This window comes from Carassius auratus, chromosome 27, assembly GCF_003368295.1.
Source record: "Carassius auratus strain Wakin chromosome 27, ASM336829v1, whole genome shotgun sequence".
Classification (NCBI taxonomy): Eukaryota; Metazoa; Chordata; class Actinopteri; order Cypriniformes; family Cyprinidae; genus Carassius; species Carassius auratus.
In genome coordinates this window covers 3,266,049-3,284,933 of record NC_039269.1, presented here as the reverse complement: position 1 = coordinate 3,284,933, position 18,885 = coordinate 3,266,049, and the positions used below count along the sequence as shown (strand labels likewise).

The following is an 18,885-nucleotide window of genomic DNA, read 5'->3' as shown; positions in this document are numbered from 1 at the left end:
CAAGGGTACACCTATAATAAGTGTTTATATTCGGACTATTTTAGATTGCTTCGGGGATACCGCGGCGGAGTAACCCAGTACCTTTGTGATTCTTCATAGACATAAAAAGAGAGAATTAGTTCCGGCTACGATGTTCTTCCGCAAGACGCAAGCAGTTCTGTTTATTAACCGCTAGAGCGTCAAAAGTTCCCTACCGCAGCTGTGTTTTTTAATTATTATTCATTCTTGTATTACTATTTTGATTTTTTTTTCTTTTTTTATTAAATGTTCATTTGTAAAATGTACTTCCACGTGTGGCCTTTTGTAATGTTGCTTCACCTAGAGCCACGTAGTTGCAACAATCTACACAATATAATTCACCCTCAGATTTCAAACTTGCATTAAAGAAAAGATTAAAGACAAACAACATTCAGTAAACATTTTATTGCTCTAAATTACACATTAATTTTCTTGATACTGATATAATTATAAATTAATATCATTTAATATACTTGAATGTTTGCAGTTATCACAAAATTATATAACAACCACTTGTTAATGTAAATTTAAACAAATGAAAAACAATAAATCTGTTTTTCATTAGTATCGCTAATTCATGCCATCCTCATTCGCGCTCACCCCGGCTTAAACCCCGCCCATTTGTAAAGTCCTGCCCACTAGCGGCAAAAGCTCCTCCCACTTGGAGGTCTCCGGGCTGGCCCACTTTGCTACTCGTCCCCTTCCTGCTGCTCTGGTGTGATTCGTTGTTATGTCGTCACGTGACTCACTAACACAACGCGCCGAGGAGCTCTGCGGCGAAAGATGATTGTTTACGTGTGTTGTTAACTCGGTAGTAGAGGAGATTCTCGCAATTCTGCATTGTTTTACCATGCCTGGAAGTTACTGTTGCGTTAAAAACTGATCCAGTAACCTCACACGATACATATGGAACAAACAGGAACAATGTAATACAGTTATTTTTAGGTTACACCAAGTGGTATTTGGAAGAAGCTCTCAGGCATCCAAAATATCGACCCATACGAGCTCCCTGCAGCGTCAAAGAGACCCGCACCATACTTCCACGCACATATATGACACGCTATTGGTTGCCGGGGGCAACGCCTTCAGACTTCACAGAGGCGCTACTAAACATTTCAGAGCTCTTTAATTTTTGCGCATTAATTATGTCGGCGGAACAGAGAAGGATCTACGAATACGAAAAAGGAAAGGAAGAAAACAAATGCAATGCAAAAAGATAAGGCGAAAGAAAGGAACAAGCTCACACCAAGAGCAAAACAGAGGTATTTGGAGAAGCTCTCAGGCAATCCAAAATATCGACCCACAAGAGCTCCCTGTTGCGGGACAGAGACCTGGACCATTTACCTCCGTGCACACATATGGACATTGTGAATTATATTGTTTACGATGTTAGCCACCTTACATTCACATATGGCGTGCGGCCCGGTCCAAAAATAAGGCTACTGACTTGTCGCCGGAATTCACCGAACAGTTGCCAGTGAGTTTACCACTGACAAGCCAGCGGTGCATCAGTATACACACTCACCTCACGCAGCAAACGACTCACTTTCCTCAGCGAATGACTCACGCAGCGAACGAATCACTTTCCTCACGCAGCGAACGACTCACTTTCCTCGGCGAACGAATCACTTTCCTCACGCAGCAAACGACTCACTTTCCTCACGCAGCCATATATGCAGCGAACGACTCACGCAGCAAACGACTCACTTTCCTCAGTGACCGACTCACTTTCCTCAGCGAACGAATCACTTTCCTCACGCAGCCATATATGCAGCGAACGACTCACGCAGCAAACGACTCACTTTCCTCAGTGACCGACTCACTTTCCTCAGCGAATGACTCACGCAGCGAACGAATCACTTTCCTCAGCGAATGACTCACGCAGCGAACGAATCACTTTCCTCAGCGAATGACTCACGCAGCGAACGAATCACTTTCCTCAGCGAATGACTCACGCAGCGAACGAGTCACTTTCCTCAGTGAATGACTCACGTAGCGAACGACTCACTTTGCGCAGCCGGAGACTCACTTTCCTCACGCAGCAGACCACTGACTCTCTCTTCATGTAGGGACCGAATATTATAATTGAAGTGACTTCTATATTACATGTAAGAGAATATTTAAATATTCAAAAATGTGTACATTTCAATAAAATTAAATAATTGCCTATTGCAAATTTGTGAATGCATGGTTAACTTTTTTTTCTGCTGTCACTAGGCTATACTGAGATATTTAAATAAAAATCTATATTTTGTAAAAAATAATACAAAATAAACCTGAACAATAATCTAAACATCTCTATTTTCATACAATTTCATAAATAAGTAGGCTAATACATATACAATGTTACAAAAAAATATGATATAAACTATTATAATATATAGTGAGAGCTAAGCTAAGCAATAAAAAATAAATAAAAAGAAACAGGTTATATCAAGGTGTAAAGCAAACAGCTAAATCCCCAGTACTACGTTTTTATAAACTGTGGACCCCAGGGAAACGTTACTTAAAAAAATAAATTATTAAGCTTTTAATCTTTATTGTAATTTAATTTATATGTATATTAATATTATATATTAAAATTTATTTATACAGTGGTCGAATTTAAAAATTTTAGGGGGGATAGTTTTTTTCTTCCCATAGACTTTCATTGACAGGATGTTCAGATGACCCAAGCTCCAAATCCTGAATCAAGCTTCCATGCTAATCATTTTAAACTCATTCAAACTCTAACTAATTTATCTATCTATCAATGACTATTTCTATCCATCTGTTTCTATCTATCTATGACTGTTTCTATCTATCTGTCCAATATTTCTTATCTATCCTAACAACATGCTAAAATCATGCTAGCAACATGCTAATCATACTAAAATCATGCTAACAACATGCTAGTCACACTAGAAACATGCTAACGACATACTAATCATTCTAAAATGCTTATCATGCTAGCAACGTGCTAGTCGCATGTTAGGCATGCTAGAAACAAGCTAGCAACATGCTAATCATGCTAAAATCATGCTAGCAACATGTTAGAAACATGCTACCGACATGCTAACAATATGCTAATCATGCTAGCAACATGTTAATCATGGTAAAATCATGCTAGCAACATGCTAGTCGCATGCTAACATGCTAGAAAAATGCTAATCATGCTTAAATCATGCTTGAGACATGCTAGAAAAAGCTAACAACATGCTAATCATGCTAGAAACATGTTAATCATGCTAAAATAATGGTAGCAACATGGTATTCACATGCTAGTCATGTTAGAAACATGTTAGGCGCATGCTAACAAACATGCTAATCATGATAAAAACTTTGCTAATCATGCTAATGACAGGGTAGTCACTTGCTTATTGCTAATGCTAGCAATAAGTTAATCACAGTCTTTTTTAAACTTCTTAAACCTTTATCTTTTTAAAATTTCACATTTTCAAACTTTCTAAACTTTTCAAAATTTCTGGTCTGATGTTACTATTTAAATAATGGACTGACAAATCTCACGTAATCACGAACAATTACGGAGCTCAAAAACTACATGAAATATTTGGACTTAAGTTACAGCACTGGATCATTAGCACAGAAACTAAATTAGAAATATAAAATTGAAAACACAAATGTCATCACTGGCAATGAAGCACAGCACACAAGCAGGCCAGTGATTTTCCATTTTTATTTTCTTTGTTAGATTTACATAATCCACTTGAATTTGCCGTCAGAATGTGATAAAGGTGTGGTGTTTGTGCCCTGTACAGTCCAGTCCCTCCGCTGAACTCTGAGGGGAGGAAGCGAGCGCAGAGGGAAGGAATGACCGTTTATAACTTGTCGAGGAAGTTGTCGAGTGCCGGGATGCCCTCCTTCAGGCCCTTGCGCTTGCGTGTCTCGGCCACAACCTGGTAGGGTTTAGTCGCGGGGTCTTTGGGGTCACCCTGCAGGATCTGCCAGTGATCGAACACACACTGAGGGAAGGCCTGACCGCCGGTGTTAGAGCGCAGGTCAGCGGTGAAACCTACACACACGAGATGTTAAGAGACTGGACACAGACATACATGGTTTTATAGAGACTAGGACAATGTGATGCAGACTGATACTAACCGAAAGACTCGTTGACGGGCAGAAAGGCCTTAACGACGAACATAGGTGTTCCCATGACCTGAGACTCCTCGAAGACGTGTCCTCTCTTCCTGTTCAACACACCGTAGATGCCTCCGACCACCTGCTCTGGACACTGAGAGAGGAAGAGAGATGCAGGTGAGAGACGCTCGTATGGTAAAGAGGAGTCGTCACACGAGAGGAACAAGGCGTCTCACCTGGATCTCCACCAGGTACACAGGCTCCATGAGGCGGGGCTCGGCCGTCAGCTGGCAGGCGTACAGCACCCTGCGGGCCGTGGGGATGATCTGACCTCCACCACGGTGGATGGCATCTGTGTGGAGGGTCACGTCGTGGACGTCGAAGCGGACGGCACGCATGTTCTCTTCACACAGCACACCCTGAGCACAGAAACACAACCATGAGGACTGAAGAGACTCAACACTGATTCAACATCCAACAAAAAAAAAAAAAAAATTGTGTTACTGGTATTATATATCTACTCAAAAGCATTAAAATAAATTCATAATAAACTACTATTACAACTAATTTCTATTGGCTATTTCCTGTGGAGGTCTCAGATATTAATGGTAGGTGTTATCCATCACTTCTTCAGAGTGGTGCATGATTTCTCCTCACAGACCAGCAGGACATCAAGAGCACGGCTAGTAAACCAAACCCTGTTAACCCCAAACATCTCACCTCTTTAGTGGCCCACTGGAAGCCAGCCACGACGCTGTCCTTGATCTCGTTCAGGTACTGCACTCCTTTGGTCACGTCCATCAGGAGGTTGGGTCCAGTTCCGTCAGGGCCGAAGCACCAGATCTTACGGGCCTCGGTGACCTCCCACTCGTATTTGTCGGCCAGGTAGCGTGCTCGAGCCTTGAGCTCCTGACGGGACGTCACGTCGCCCTTGTCGATGTCTTCGGCAAGACCATCGGGGAACGGCCTGGCCTTCATGTACAGACGGTTGTGTTTGTTAGGAGACTTGGACAAACACATCTGGTTTGATTCTTCGCTGACCGTCTCCCTGTAGGACACGACGGGGTCCGATTTCTGTTGGAGAACCAGACACACGGGTCACATCATACATCAACTAAAACAAGGGGGAAACAAATCAGTCCCTACACTGATGCACAGACCTTCAGCGGGATGCAAGCGTGGTCCTCCTCCAGATCTTTAAGGCAGATTTCCAGATGCAGTTCTCCAGCGCCGGCGATGATGTGCTCTCCGGACTCCTCGATGATGCACTGCACCATGGGGTCAGACTTGGCCAGGCGTTTGAGTCCCTCCACCAGTTTGGGAAGGTCAGCGGGGTTCTTGGCCTCCACTGCTACTCTGACCACAGGGCTGACACTGAACTTCATCACACGCATGTTGTGGGCATGCTCGAAAGTTGAGATGGTCCCCGTCTTCACCAAAAACTGGTCCACGCCAACCAGACCCACGATGTTACCACATGGCACATCCTCGATGGGCTCCACATAACGGCCCATCATCAAAATGGTCCTGGAATAGAAAAGCGTTATGTATCAGAAAAGTAGTGCACATTTCTGTGACCTGGTTTTAATCATGTTAACTCTTTCCTTGCAACTGACGAGTTCTCGTCTTTTACAAGATAACACTTCCCTGCCAAAGATGTTTCCACTGTTATACACTTGAGGGCGCTATTACATATTTACACACAATTATGTATTTTTTTATTTTTATTAAAGCCTACATTTATTCAAGTGTTACTAAAGAATGCTTTAAGATATAATGAACAGATTGGAAAAAAAAAAAAAAAAAAAAGTAGAGGATCTGATATTTGCATATAAACTCATCCTTTCCAATCACCCTCCTACTTGCCCGCTTGATCCTATTCCATCTCATCTTCTTCAAGCCATTTCTCCTGCAGTTGTACCTGCACTCACTCACATTATCAACACTTCCTTCCACACTGGTGTTTTCCCCTCATCATTTAGACAGGCGCGTATAACTCCACTACCTAAGAAACCCCAACCTATCTCTTTTAGAGAACTACAGACCAGTTTCTCTTCCTTTCATTGCAAAAACACTTGAAAGAGCGGTGTTCAAACTAGTCTCTACATTTCTCACACACAATCTCCTTGACAGCAACCAATCTGGCTTCAGAAGTGGACATTCTACTGAGACGGCCTTGCTCTCAGTTCTTGAAGCTCTAAAGCCCCTTTCACACTGCACGTCGGACCCGCAATATTCCCGTAACATTGCCTGGTCGCCTTCTGTGTGAAAGCAACCACGTCCCGGAATTGATTACCGAATCGAACCCGGGTCGGGGACATAGTAACATTGCGGTAATCGATCCGGAACGAGCGCTGTGTGAACAAAAGCCAGATCTAATTCGGTATCATAGTGATGACGCGCGTTATCGCGCGACTTTTTTACCGGCTGTTTTGAAGGAAGATCAACATTCGCGACGAAAACATATGTGCAAACTGTAATGAAGCAGAGATCAGTTAGTTCCTCACTTTCCGCGCTGACGCAGAGATCGTTTGCTTGCTTCAGTTAAAGTATAACGTGCCAAGCTTTGTCGACTCTTACATTACACGTAACGCGCTGATGTCACGTGTCGATACGGGATCTTCAAGGGTTGTGTGTGAAAGCACGCACATATACCGGGTCATCACTGGCAGTGTGAAAGTGCCAAATCTAGCGACCAGGGAACAATTACAGGAACACTTTACCCCTGTATTTGCCGGAATGGCAGTGTGAAAGGGGCTTAAGACTGGCAAGAGCAGGATCCAAATCTTCAGTACTTATCCTGCTTGATCTGTCCGCTGCTTTTGACACGGTTAAATCACCAGATCATCCTATCAACCCTACTGGCTCCTACTGGGGTGCCTCAGGGCTCAGTTCTTGGACCACTTCTCTTCTCGGTCTACATGGCATCATTAGGTTCTGTCATTCAGAAACATGGCTTTTCATACCACTGCTATGCTGATGACCCTCAACTCTACCTCTCATTCCATCCTGATGATCCGACGGTAGCTATTCACATCTCAGCTTGTCTAACAGATATTTCTTCCTGGATGATGGACCATCACCTTCAACTCAACCTTGCCAAGACAGAACTGCTTGTGATTCCAGCAAACCCATCGTTCCATCACAATTTCACCATCAATTACATACAATTCAGAATGCAGCAGCATGATTAATTTTTAATGAGCCACGAAGAATACACGTCACACCTCTGTTTATCAGTTTGCACTGGCTTCCAATAGCTGCTCGCATAAAATTCAAGGCATTGATGTTTGCCTACAAAACTACCACTGGCTCTGCACCCATTTACCTACATTTTTAACTTCAGACTTGTGTCCTCTAGAAGCTTGCGTTCTGCAAGTGAATGTCACTTGATTGTGCCATCCCAAAGAAGCACAAAGTCACTTTTACAGACTTTTAAATTAAATGTTCCCTTCTGGTGGAGTGAACTCCCCAACTCAATCCGAGCAGCTGAGTCCTTAGCCATCTTCAAGAATCGGCTTAAAACATCTCTTCCATCTTTATTTGACCCTCTAACTTTAACACTCACTATTCTAATTCTATTCTTTAAAAAAAAAAAAAAAAAAACTAACTACCTTTCTAATCTTTATATATTCTATTTTTCTTTTCATTTATTATGCAATTTTGTGTGTGTGTAAAGACCTCTAACTAGTTTGCTCCATTTTTTTTTTATTCTATCCATTTTCTTTTTATTTATTATATTATTTAAAACCCCATGCTACGTGTACCGTGTTAACCTAACTGAGACTTGTTATAGCACTTATATATCATTGCACTTTTTGTTGTTTTTGATTGCTTCCACTGTCTTCATCTGTAAGTCGCTTTGGATAAAAGCATCTGCTAAATGAATAAATGTAAACTATTACTACTATTTTGGGCTAAATCAAGTAATTTCAGTGCATCTCTAGTGTTAATGAGTCAGAAGCGCTGCACACCTCTGGATGGGTTTCAGGTAAAGATCTTCCTTCTTCCCAGGGCTGAAGTTTGGTCCCATGATTCGCACTTTCTGCCCAGTGGACACGATGCCAGAAAACACACGACCGAAAGCATAGAAACGACCCTTATCTGTGGTCGGCACCATCTTTGAGATGTACATCATGAGGGGAGCTTTAGGATCGCAGTTCTTGATACCTGCGCAGAACACAAGACAACAGTCAGACACTTCAAATACAGCAAAGTAGACAAGAACATGAGTGCATCGTACCCATAGCAGCTTCATCATCTCCTGGCCCTTCGTAAAGCAGCTCGCAGCGGTACTTCTGGGCCGTGACGGGAGACGGCAGGTGGATGGTGATCATCTGAAGCAGAGCTTCTCCGGCGGGCAGCCAGCGACGCATCACAGCCTTCAGCAGCGGCTTGCCTTCCTTATCCTTGTCCTCGGTGTCCAGCTTGATGTCCAGCTTCTCAATCAGCTTGGCAGCTTCGTCCTTCTTGAAGTTCATGATGGCATCGAACACCTAGAGATGGAGGAAGTGAGGTGTGATCACCGGTGGATCAACAGGAGATCTATACTATGATTTGAGGCTCTTTAAGGTACCTTGAAGATGGGGTCCAGGATGAGCTGGGCGAAGGTGCGGGGCAGTTTCTTTCCATCAGGGCCGTTGGCAGACTTGCTGAATTTACCGGTGGCTGGATCAAAATACCTGCACGAGTTTATAACAGTTTAAGGTAATCAGAAATGTTTCTGGAATCATTATTCTGATTTCTGAAGATCATGTGACACTGAAGACTGGAGGAATGATGCTGAAAACACAGCACAAAGGAGGTTCATGTTTACACACTCGTCTATGGATCTGAATCTCACCTGTCACCCCAGAGCTTCTTCATCATGTCCTCCACTTTCTTACAGCGTTCAGCTGGGCTCAGCTGACCTTCGCCTTTAGCAGCAAACTTGGCCACATACATCTCTGCAAACTGCTTCAGAGTGAAAGCCCAGCCATGAAGACCAGATCCAAAACCCACGGTACCGATCACTGGATCGATCTGAGAGAAAGAGAGGAGCACAAGCTAAAGGAACTGATATCACGAGGGTTACAGCTCACTAATAGATCAGCGCAGGTCTCAGATATTCTGGTTGTTGCTCATCAGCTCATCAGAGTGGTGTATGGTTTCTCCTCACAGACTACACTGTGCATTTAAACACTTCATCTATTACTGAATGAGAGCGTGTTCTCACCATGATGTTTCCCATAGGTCCACCCTCGTCCTCTCCGTAGGTGGAGATGATGACGTTGACGTTCTCCACGATGCGCTGGAAGGTTTGGAACAGCTCCTCGGGCTCCAGCTGCAGCTCCAGCAGGGCACGGTCCATCTTATTCATCATCAGCACAGGCTTAATGCGCTCGGCGATGGCCTGTCTCAGCACCGTTTCTGTCTGAACACACACACCTGAGACGGAGACACAGTTAACATGCAGTCAGATGAAGGTGACAAAACTTGAGCACATTCTCTTCACATAAACCCGGACTACTACAGGCATCATGAAGTTCAATTTAAGACCAAGGAAGAGCTTAGTTTATGAAAGAGCAAATTAGGATGTTTTAAGACGGACAGAAACAGTTGAATTTGCAGCACGAAAACATTCAGATTATTCATTGTCAATAGCTTAACTCATTTACAAATTAATATGGAAATAGTTTTTATGCATTGCTGTTCTTAATCTTTTTCTGACTTGATTTACAGTTCAAATCTATAAAGACTCAAGATGCAAAGTCATATTAATATAAAAAAATTCAGATTATGAAAATGGATTGCCAACAATACATTTTATGGGTTAAAATGATACATTTTCCTTTAATGCCAAAAATAATTAGGAAGTTAAGCAAAGATTATGACGTATGAAGATATTGTAAATTACATACTGTAAATATATCAAAACTTAATGTTGGATTAGTAATATGCATTGCTAAAAACTTCATTTTGAACAACTTTAAAGATGATTTCTCAATATATTCAGATTTTTTTCTTGCATCCTCAGATTCCAGATTTTCAAATAGTTATATCTCAGACAAATATTGTCCTTCTAACAAACCATAGAGCAATGGAAAACTTATTTATAGACTTTTGGTACAATTAAAAATTGTTAATTTGACTTCAGACCAATAAACAACACTTTGATGTATAACCATAGTAGTAAAAAACAATAATAATAATAAAAGAGGTTTACCAGAGACACAGTCCACCACAACCAGAGCTCCATCGGTGACACGCAGAGCAGCTGTGACCTCGGAGGAGAAGTCCACGTGGCCAGGAGAGTCGATCAGGTTAATGAGGAAACCAGATCCATCCTTACACTGCTTAATGAAGGCCAGGTCGTTATCAGCCAGCTCGTAGTACATGGAGATAGCACTGAGAAACAGCCATGGAAGGGAAATCAACAACTAACTCTTCATACAGCAGACACTCCACTTTGTTCTAGTGAGCAGGTGATAAATGATTGGCTGTTTTGGCCTACTATGAATGTTATGTTAGTTACAACTAAATAGATTTTTCTATGAGCAATAAAGAAAACGAACAAGACAATGCATAGTAAATAACTGCTAGCACTCTGTCCTTCACTACAAGCACTCAAAACATTGCATTTTATTGAATAATGCATTTTAGTTTTCTAATTTATGAACATGGAACCTCACATCCATGACCTCCTGGTTTTCCCTTATGCAATGCTAAACTATCTAAACTTTCATTCAGGTAGATTATAAATGACATGTTTGTTTTGCAATACGTTGTTCCACCCCTAACAAAATCCTCTTAAGTGTATGAAATTATGACTCAACACTATGGAGCACTAAAAAAAATAAGAAATAAAAGCACACACCCTACTGAACATAATTTATATGTACTATAAAGATTATAATCCATTTAACTGCATTTTTTATTTTTATTTACAGGACTGCCATTTTAACTGCCAGATATTTCCAGATTTAGTCATGCATGATGTTTATATCTACTTAAAAGCATTTTATTTACATTAGTTAATTTGTTATACCACAAAATTCTGTTTGATTGCAATTTCAATGGCTTGCAAATTTAAAACAGCCTGATATTTCCAGATACAGTAATGCATGAAATATTTTTTCTATCAGACTTGAAACTTTGAAAATCCCAAAGTTGGTCACATGCAATTTTCTATTTAATATTATATTTCTAAGTTTAGTCGAACAGGAAATGTGAACATCCATTAAATTGCATTTACTCAGACTTGTCATTTTATGAATTTGCCTGATATTCCCAGGTTTAGTTGTGCATGATAATGTTTATATATACATTTTATTTGCAGGCTTCTTACGTGGATTTGATGGTGATGCAGCGCTCTTGTTCATCTTTACGCGTGTCAGTGAAGCGGGTCTCTCCGGCGCGGGCCGAAGCGATGATTCCAGCCTTAGACACCAGAGAGTCGGTCAGCGTAGATTTCCCATGATCCACGTGCGCAATCACGGACATGTTTCGGATGTTGGACTTCTTGTCCATGATGGCACGGATCTGGTCGACTGTGAAGTTCACCTGGAAGAGACACATTCAACATCAAAACTCAAGCATTTCTTGACAAACACCTCTTAGGATTTCTAGATGAGATTATCCTGATCCTTAAAACATCAAAACTTCTGTAGGCCTAAAGCATTGGGTTCATTTCTTCCACAAAGCAAATTAAACATTTTGAAGTAGAGATCAAATGTGAAATTTATATTAAACATAAATAGTGTTGGGAAGGCTAACTGGAAATGTAATAGGCTACAGATTATATAAAATATAATAGTAAGAATTTCAATTACTTTATAAAGTAACTGATGTCATTTAAAAGTTGATGCATGCAGAGAGTTAACTTTGAAATACTTTACTTAAATTAAGATTATAATTGAGTTAAAGCACAGCTCAATCTGACTCTTACTTTGAGAGCGTTCTGAGGTTAAATGTAGATTCAAAATCATAAGAAACAGTTTATTAGATGTGAAACTGTTTTTGAAATTAAATACTTGCATATGTGATAGAAAACACTGGCATCCAACAAAGTTCTGAAAAAAAAACTTTTGTATATGAACCATGTGTCCTAAACTCCTGAAACATTAGTGTCTCGGGTTTTAAATCTGTCTATGCAATTTGGGAAATCAACAATCTACTGAAAAGTGTAAAAAAAAAAAAAATTAGTTAACCCACTTTGTAAGTGACAATTTTCAAAAGCAACTAATTTAATTAGACAATCAGTAATCGGTCACATTTATTTTGTGATTAAATGACGTAATTCCGATAAGTTACATGTAACTAGTTACGCCAAATCTGAACATGACACGTAATTGTATATAAGTGATAGTAACGCGGTAACCAATTTACGCTTTTTTAAATTTGTATTTTTGGCGCGCCGTTAAAAACAATGGCTTTTACTCATAGGTACGTTACCAGCTTAGATATTCAACACTAGCGACCACATCACGGTCTACCGGAAGCCATTGCCAAACAAAAGACGGCCATGTGCGTGATGTGTCCACGCTGATAGGCCGCACGTGCAGGAACTACAGTAACATGTGACCGCTGTGAGCCGGTGCTAACACACCCGACACCTGCCGTTAAACAGACCGGCGAGGTGACTAAAACCGCACGCAGTCCGTCACAAACAAAGAGAAAACATAAGGAGTAGCACTGGAATCAAAATAACAGGATATGAAGTTTAAAAAAAGAGCTAATGGAGAATTTTCCCTCAAGCATGCAATTCTTTTCACGATACGTGGCACCGTTAGCTAACATGCTAACCAGGCCCATACTGACAAACAAACCAAACGGCTCAAAGTTACCCATTAATGATATGGTTAGAGTTGCACTCGATGAAAATTTAATAAAGGAGAAAATCTAGACAGAAACAACGATAAATGATTTGTGTAGGTTAAAAAAAAAAAAGAAAACAGCCGCTGCCATTTTTGTTTTATGGTAAACGTATAGCCGGCCTTTTCCCGCGCGTGTATTTCACCGAAAATTCCGTTAATCGCACAAATACTGTATCAAATATTAAAGTCTGCTCGCTGCACATCTGTATTAAAACAAATAATATGTCTGATACGTACCATTGTGGCAGATGTTTCAGGATTCACTCAGCACTGATATTAAACAGAGAGCGCGCTGCCTTCCGCTGGCGGGGAGAGGCAGGGTAGAAGAACGCGTCATCACGCAGCGCGCGCTTATATTCAGGCGAAGCTTTCAGCCTAGCGTCATGACGCAGCACGCACGCTACGCTGTTTCCTTCGGCTGAAAAATACATCTCCCCCTGGCGTCACACAAGAGCAAAATATGACGTAATTGATTGAGTGTGTGTGTGTGTATGTGGATATATATATTAGGGGGGAGATCCAAGATGGGGGGGGAGATCCAAGATGGCGCTCTGATTAGAGGCATGTTGATGAGCTCCGCAAACTCAGCTGTTTGTTTTATCTTGTAATGCAGTAAGAAGAGCATAATTAAGTACTACCAGTTCTCCAAGTACACCAGCATTTTGTAGTAGGCTATCTGTCAAAATGGGAAAATCGGAGAAAAGAAAAAGTAAGAATGGAACTCAAGCTGCTGCTAATGCTAACAAAAACGGCAATGAGACAAGTCAAGCCCGAAAAGAACTTCTGATGGAGAACATGCATGACTACGTAGGCCATGACACTGACTCTACAGAATTCATGCTCTGTGAGGAAGAATTTCCCTGTCTTCCAGAAACCCCATGTAAGTCCCCTGCCATCAAACTACGCAAGACCGAGAACGCTGACACAACGGCCATCCTCTCACAACTCGGGGAGCTCTCGAGGCTGATTAATAATCGTTCGGATGCTTTGGAAAAAATGGTGGGGGAAAACTCACGTGTGATCGCTAGTATGAAAGAAACAATCAACGAAAATTCTAGGCAGATTTCTGGAGTGAAGGATGTGATTGACTTTATGAGCGCTGAAGTTAAAGAGCTGAAAGTCAAAGTCGGTGCAACTGAGTCACTAGCCAAAAGAGTCGAGTTTAACCGGCATGAACAAGAAAAACGGCTTCTGCACCTTGAAGCGTACTCACGTCGTTGGAGTCTCAGAGTTCACGGGGTCCCTGAAAGTGAGCGTGAAGATGTCCGAGGTAAGATCATCAACGTTTGCCAGCAGCTTCTGCCCGAAGCCAAAGAAAAGCTCCCGGATGCCGTGGATACCGTTCATCGCCTGGGTCGAAAACGACTAAACGATAGCAAGCCCAGAGGAATCATCGTGCAATTTGTCTCTCGCTTCCAACGTGACGCGGTCTGGCGTGCTGCTAAGGATTCAGATTTCCTTAGAAATAACAACCTGAAATTATCCGAGGATTTGTCGCAAGCAGATCGAGAACGAAGAAACAAGCTGTGGCCCGTCGTGGAAAAGGCCAGAAAAGAAAATAAGCGTGCTTATTTTGTGGGTGGAAGGGCATTTGTTGAGGGAGCTGAGATTTTTCCTACTGAATGACTAGAATAAGTTTCTTGTTCATTCGTATTATCTCTTAATTTAAATACTGCTTCCACTATTTTGACTTGTTCTGGACCATTACCAGTCTACAGTTCTTCTCAAGACACTGAAGACACCTGTCTGGCGATACTACACTTTTGATTACTATGTAAGACACCGCTGCCTTTTCACAAGATTTAAATAGTTCTTTTCTAGAACGTGTTGTAGTTTGGTGGGTCATACAACATAGTTATTGAGCTGTTTTCGAGTTGTGTGTTGTCTGGTTTGTATATTACAACACAATCTCCTCATAACGTATAAGCTCTGGTGTTATACTTATGTTCTTAAATTTCATTTAAATGGATTACTTAATTTCCTACTGCATCTTAATATATCTTCTACTGTTTGAGTTGTGGTTCTCATCCTTGTCATTTCCTGACCGGTTAAAGTTCTAGACAAGGTATTTGTTTCGAATAGGTCTATTTAATTGTTTTATTTATTTTGTAGTCAGTTTTTTTTCTTTTCTTCTCATGTCTTTATCTGTTGTTTCTTTAAATGCTAGAGGGCTAAGAAATCTCACTAAGAGAAAGGCTGTTTTCTTATATCTCAAACAATTTAAAACTGACTTTTGTTTCCTCCAAGAATGTCACTCTTCAGTAGAGGATCTTAATTTCTGGAGATCACAATGGGGTCTGGACATATGGATGTCTCATGGCACGTCACATTCAGCCGGTGTTTGTATTTTAAAAAATCAGTTTAAAGGGAAGGTGTTACTCAGTGAAAGTGACGTAGATGGACACTTTATCAGTCTCGTGACTGAAATTTCAAATTTGACTTGTATTCTTGTTTGTGTTTACGGTTATAATCAGAAGAAAGAAAATGAAGCCTTTATTAATCGCTTAGAGGAACATGTATTAAAATTATTGACTAAGTACCCAAATTCCATGCTTATTTTTGGTGGTGATTTTAATGTGGCTTTAGATAGCAGCATGGACCGATGGCCTCCAAAACTGTCTGACAATAGTAGTTTATACTTGAAAATGTTTATGCAAAGATTCTCTTTGATTGATAGTTGGAGGGAGTTACATCCCTCTCAAAAGATGTTCACATGGAGTAATAACGCTCTCTCCTCCCAGTCCCGTATTGACATGTGGCTTGTTTCTAAGGAATTTTACAATATCTCTTCTGATATTTTACCATCTCTCTTTTCTGATCACAAGAGTATCTTTATTCGTGCCCATTTCCTTGATTCTGATGATGTGCGTGGGTTTTGTTCTTACTGGAAACTTAACAATTCTATTCTTTCTTATAATGAAGTAAAAGATGAAATCAAAAAGATAATTCACAAAAATTGGAATAAAGCCAAAAATGAGAACAGTTACAGCAAAAATTGGGAATTTACTAAATACGAAATTGGCAAATATCTTAGAAAATTTAGTAGTGATGTGGCAAAAAAGAAAAAAACTGATGAAAATATTGTTATATACAAAATCACTAATCTTTTATCTAAAAATATGGATGATTTACTTGATTGTGAAAAAGCTGAATTACAGTGCAAATTAGACAACATATATAAACAGAAAGCAGAAGGGGCATTTATTAGATCGCGTAGAAAATGGATTGAAGAGGGTGAACAGAACTCTGCATACTTTTTCAGACTGGAAAGGCAGCAAGCTAAAAACAATCAAATTCAAAAATTAATGATTAATGGTAATATTAGTGATGACCCAAAAATATTGCAAAGTTTTGTGCCAAATTTTATAGTGATTTGTATACTTCTAAATTATCCCAACAACATATGAATGACTTCTTTAAATCTATACCTAATATAAACCAGCTAAGTGACTTAGATAAAAAAATTTGTGATGCCTCTATTACACTGAAAGAGATAGAGGAAGCTATTAATACTTTAAAAGCTAACAAATCTCCCGGAACAGATGGTCTCAGCTCAGAATTTTACAAGCTGTTTAGTTGTAGTATAGCACCATTCTTATTAAAGGTTTATGAGGAAAGCATAGAGAAAACACTGCTTCCAGCCACATTATGTCAAGGTTTAATAACACTTATCCCAAAATTAAATAAAGATCCTCTATTAATAGATAACTGGCGTCCAATTACATTATTAAATAATGATTATAAAATTATAGCTTTAGTTTTAGCAAAAAGATTGAAATCTGTTTTGCACTCCATAATTGACGAAACACAATCGGGATTTATGCAGAAAAGGCACATTTCTAATAATATACGGTTAGTTTTAGATGTGTTAGATTATTCAGATTTAATAGACAGTGATGGTTTCATTTTCTTTTTAGATTATTACAAAGCTTTTGACACATTGGAACATGAATTTTTATTTCAGGCTCTACAAAAAATTGGCTTTGGTGATGCTTTTTGCAGGATGGTCCAAATGCTTTACATAAACGGAAACAGTTCTATCAAACTTAGTAATGGTACTTCACCTAGATTTTTTTTAAAACGTGGAGTTCGGCAAGGATGTCCAGTGTCCCCTTACCTGTTTCTTATTGCAACACAGTTCCTTAGCACACATATAAACAATAGTCAATTAAAGGGTATCACATTTGGTAACACTAAAATTAAAATTAGTCAATTAGCAGATGATACAGCTTTATTCTTGAATGATTCATCAGAAATTAAATTGGCTTTGAGTATTCTTCAGACTTTTTCTAAAGCTTCGGGATTAACTTTAAACCTTAATAAATGCGACTTGCTTCCAATTAAAGATGGCTCTCTTACTTCTATTGAGGATATTGCTGTCAAAAATAGGGTAACATATCTTGGTATATTAATTACTAAAGATGAATGTAGGTGCTCAGCAAATTTCAAACCTATTATTACTAAAACACAAAAAAAATTTAATTGTTGGTTACAAAGGGATCTGTCACTAAAAGGAAGAACACTGCTCGCTAAGGCAGAAGGTTTGTCTCGTTTGGCCTATGCAGCTCAATCTCTTTTTGTGGATAAGTCCACATCTAAAGTAATTAATGAGGTTCTAATAAAATTCCTATGGAAAAATAAATCTCATTACTTGAGAAAATCAGTCATATTAAATGGATATAATAATGGTGGTCTGAACTTTATTGATTTTGATTCTCTCAACAATACTTTCAAAATTAATTGGCTTAACCAATATCTAGCCCAACCATCTTCTATTTGGAATGTTTTTCCTCAATTAGTGTTTTCACAACTTGGTGGCCTTAATTTTCTCTTAATGTGTGATTATGATGTATCCAAACTCCCGATCAAACTTTCCAACTTTCATCGACAGGTTCTCTTAGCTTGGGCACTAATTTATAAGCATAACTTTTCACCACAAAGATGTTTTATTTGGAACAATAAGAACATTTTATTCAAGAATAAGTCTTTGTTTTATGATAGTTGGTTCAGTAACGGTTTAATTTTGGTGGAGCAATTGTTTAATGAGCAAGGTCTTTTGTTCAGGTACTCTGAATTTCTTTCCAAATACCAAATACCAGTAACCCCAAAAGAATTTGCTACAGTTTTGGGAGCCATCCCCTCTGGTTTATGCATGCTTTTTAAAAACTGTAATGGTTCCTCAGTATCTACTGCATCCTTGCCCAAACCTTGTGATACTCCTGTTGGTCAAATTTGTTTCTCTGAGTCGAAAGCCAAAAATTATAAAATACGGTCTCTATTTCTTAAGAATCTGATTTCTATTCCACCTGTGATCTCCTTTTGGAATAATTTGTATGGGAACCTTAATTGGAAGAAAATCTGGTCTCTACCACAAAAATTCTTTCTCACTAACAAATTGAAAGAAATTTCTTTTAAGCTCATACACAGGTTCTACCCTGTAAAGAAGTTTTTACAAAGATTTAAATTTGACATTGAACTTACATGCTCTTTTTGTTTGTGTTATGAAGAAACTATGGTACACTTATTTTGGTCATGTCATTACACTCAGAAACTGTGGGTTGATATCAGTGTGTTTATCAAGCGTAAGATTTTTCCAGGTTTCTCATTACATATTAAAAACATTATATTTGGGTATTATGACTCCAACCCCACAAACGAAAATGTCAGTTTTGTTATCAATTTAATTTTTTTCCTTACCAAATTTCACATTCATAAATGCAAATTCTCCAAATGTAAACCTGTCTTCTCTGTTTTCCTAAAAGAAATGGAAAACTATCTGAATTTAATCTCAGTATCACCTAATAAGAAAGCTATAAGGACTGTTAGAATTTGCTCTACTTTTGATCTCCTTGTGTAATTTTGTTTACATTTTGGCCCTCTTTATCTTTCTTTTTTTTTTTTTTTTTTTTCTTCTTTAGTTCTATTTTATTCTTTA

At 39.4% G+C, this 18,885-nt stretch overlaps 1 protein-coding gene across 1 annotated transcript; it reads right to left on the bottom strand.

Annotated features, from left to right (window-relative positions):
• Positions 1–3,675: 3,675 nt before the first annotated feature.
• LOC113045104 (elongation factor 2) lies at positions 3,676–13,343 on the bottom strand. Its single transcript, XM_026205277.1, has 13 exons — positions 13,188–13,343; positions 11,423–11,637; positions 10,301–10,482; positions 9,311–9,522; positions 8,939–9,117; positions 8,672–8,777; positions 8,339–8,591; positions 8,070–8,265; positions 5,256–5,622; positions 4,816–5,169; positions 4,332–4,514; positions 4,117–4,249; positions 3,676–4,030 (listed from the first exon to the last, which is right to left on the bottom strand). The coding sequence occupies exons 1-13, from the start codon at positions 13,188–13,190 to the stop codon at positions 3,837–3,839; spliced, it is 2,577 nt and encodes an 858-aa protein (XP_026061062.1). The 5' UTR covers positions 13,191–13,343; the 3' UTR covers positions 3,676–3,836.
• Positions 13,344–18,885: the final 5,542 nt, after the last annotated feature.

Excerpts from the sequence above, each read along its gene's own strand:
- LOC113045104 (XM_026205277.1), bottom strand. Across the intron at positions 9,523-10,300 it reads TGTGGTGGACTGTGTCTCTG|GTGTGTGTGTTCAGACAGAA; the intron begins GTAAACCTCTTT and ends TCTCCGTCTCAG. Across the intron at positions 5,170-5,255 it reads ACGCTTGCATCCCGCTGAAG|AAATCGGACCCCGTCGTGTC; the intron begins GTCTGTGCATCA and ends GTTCTCCAACAG.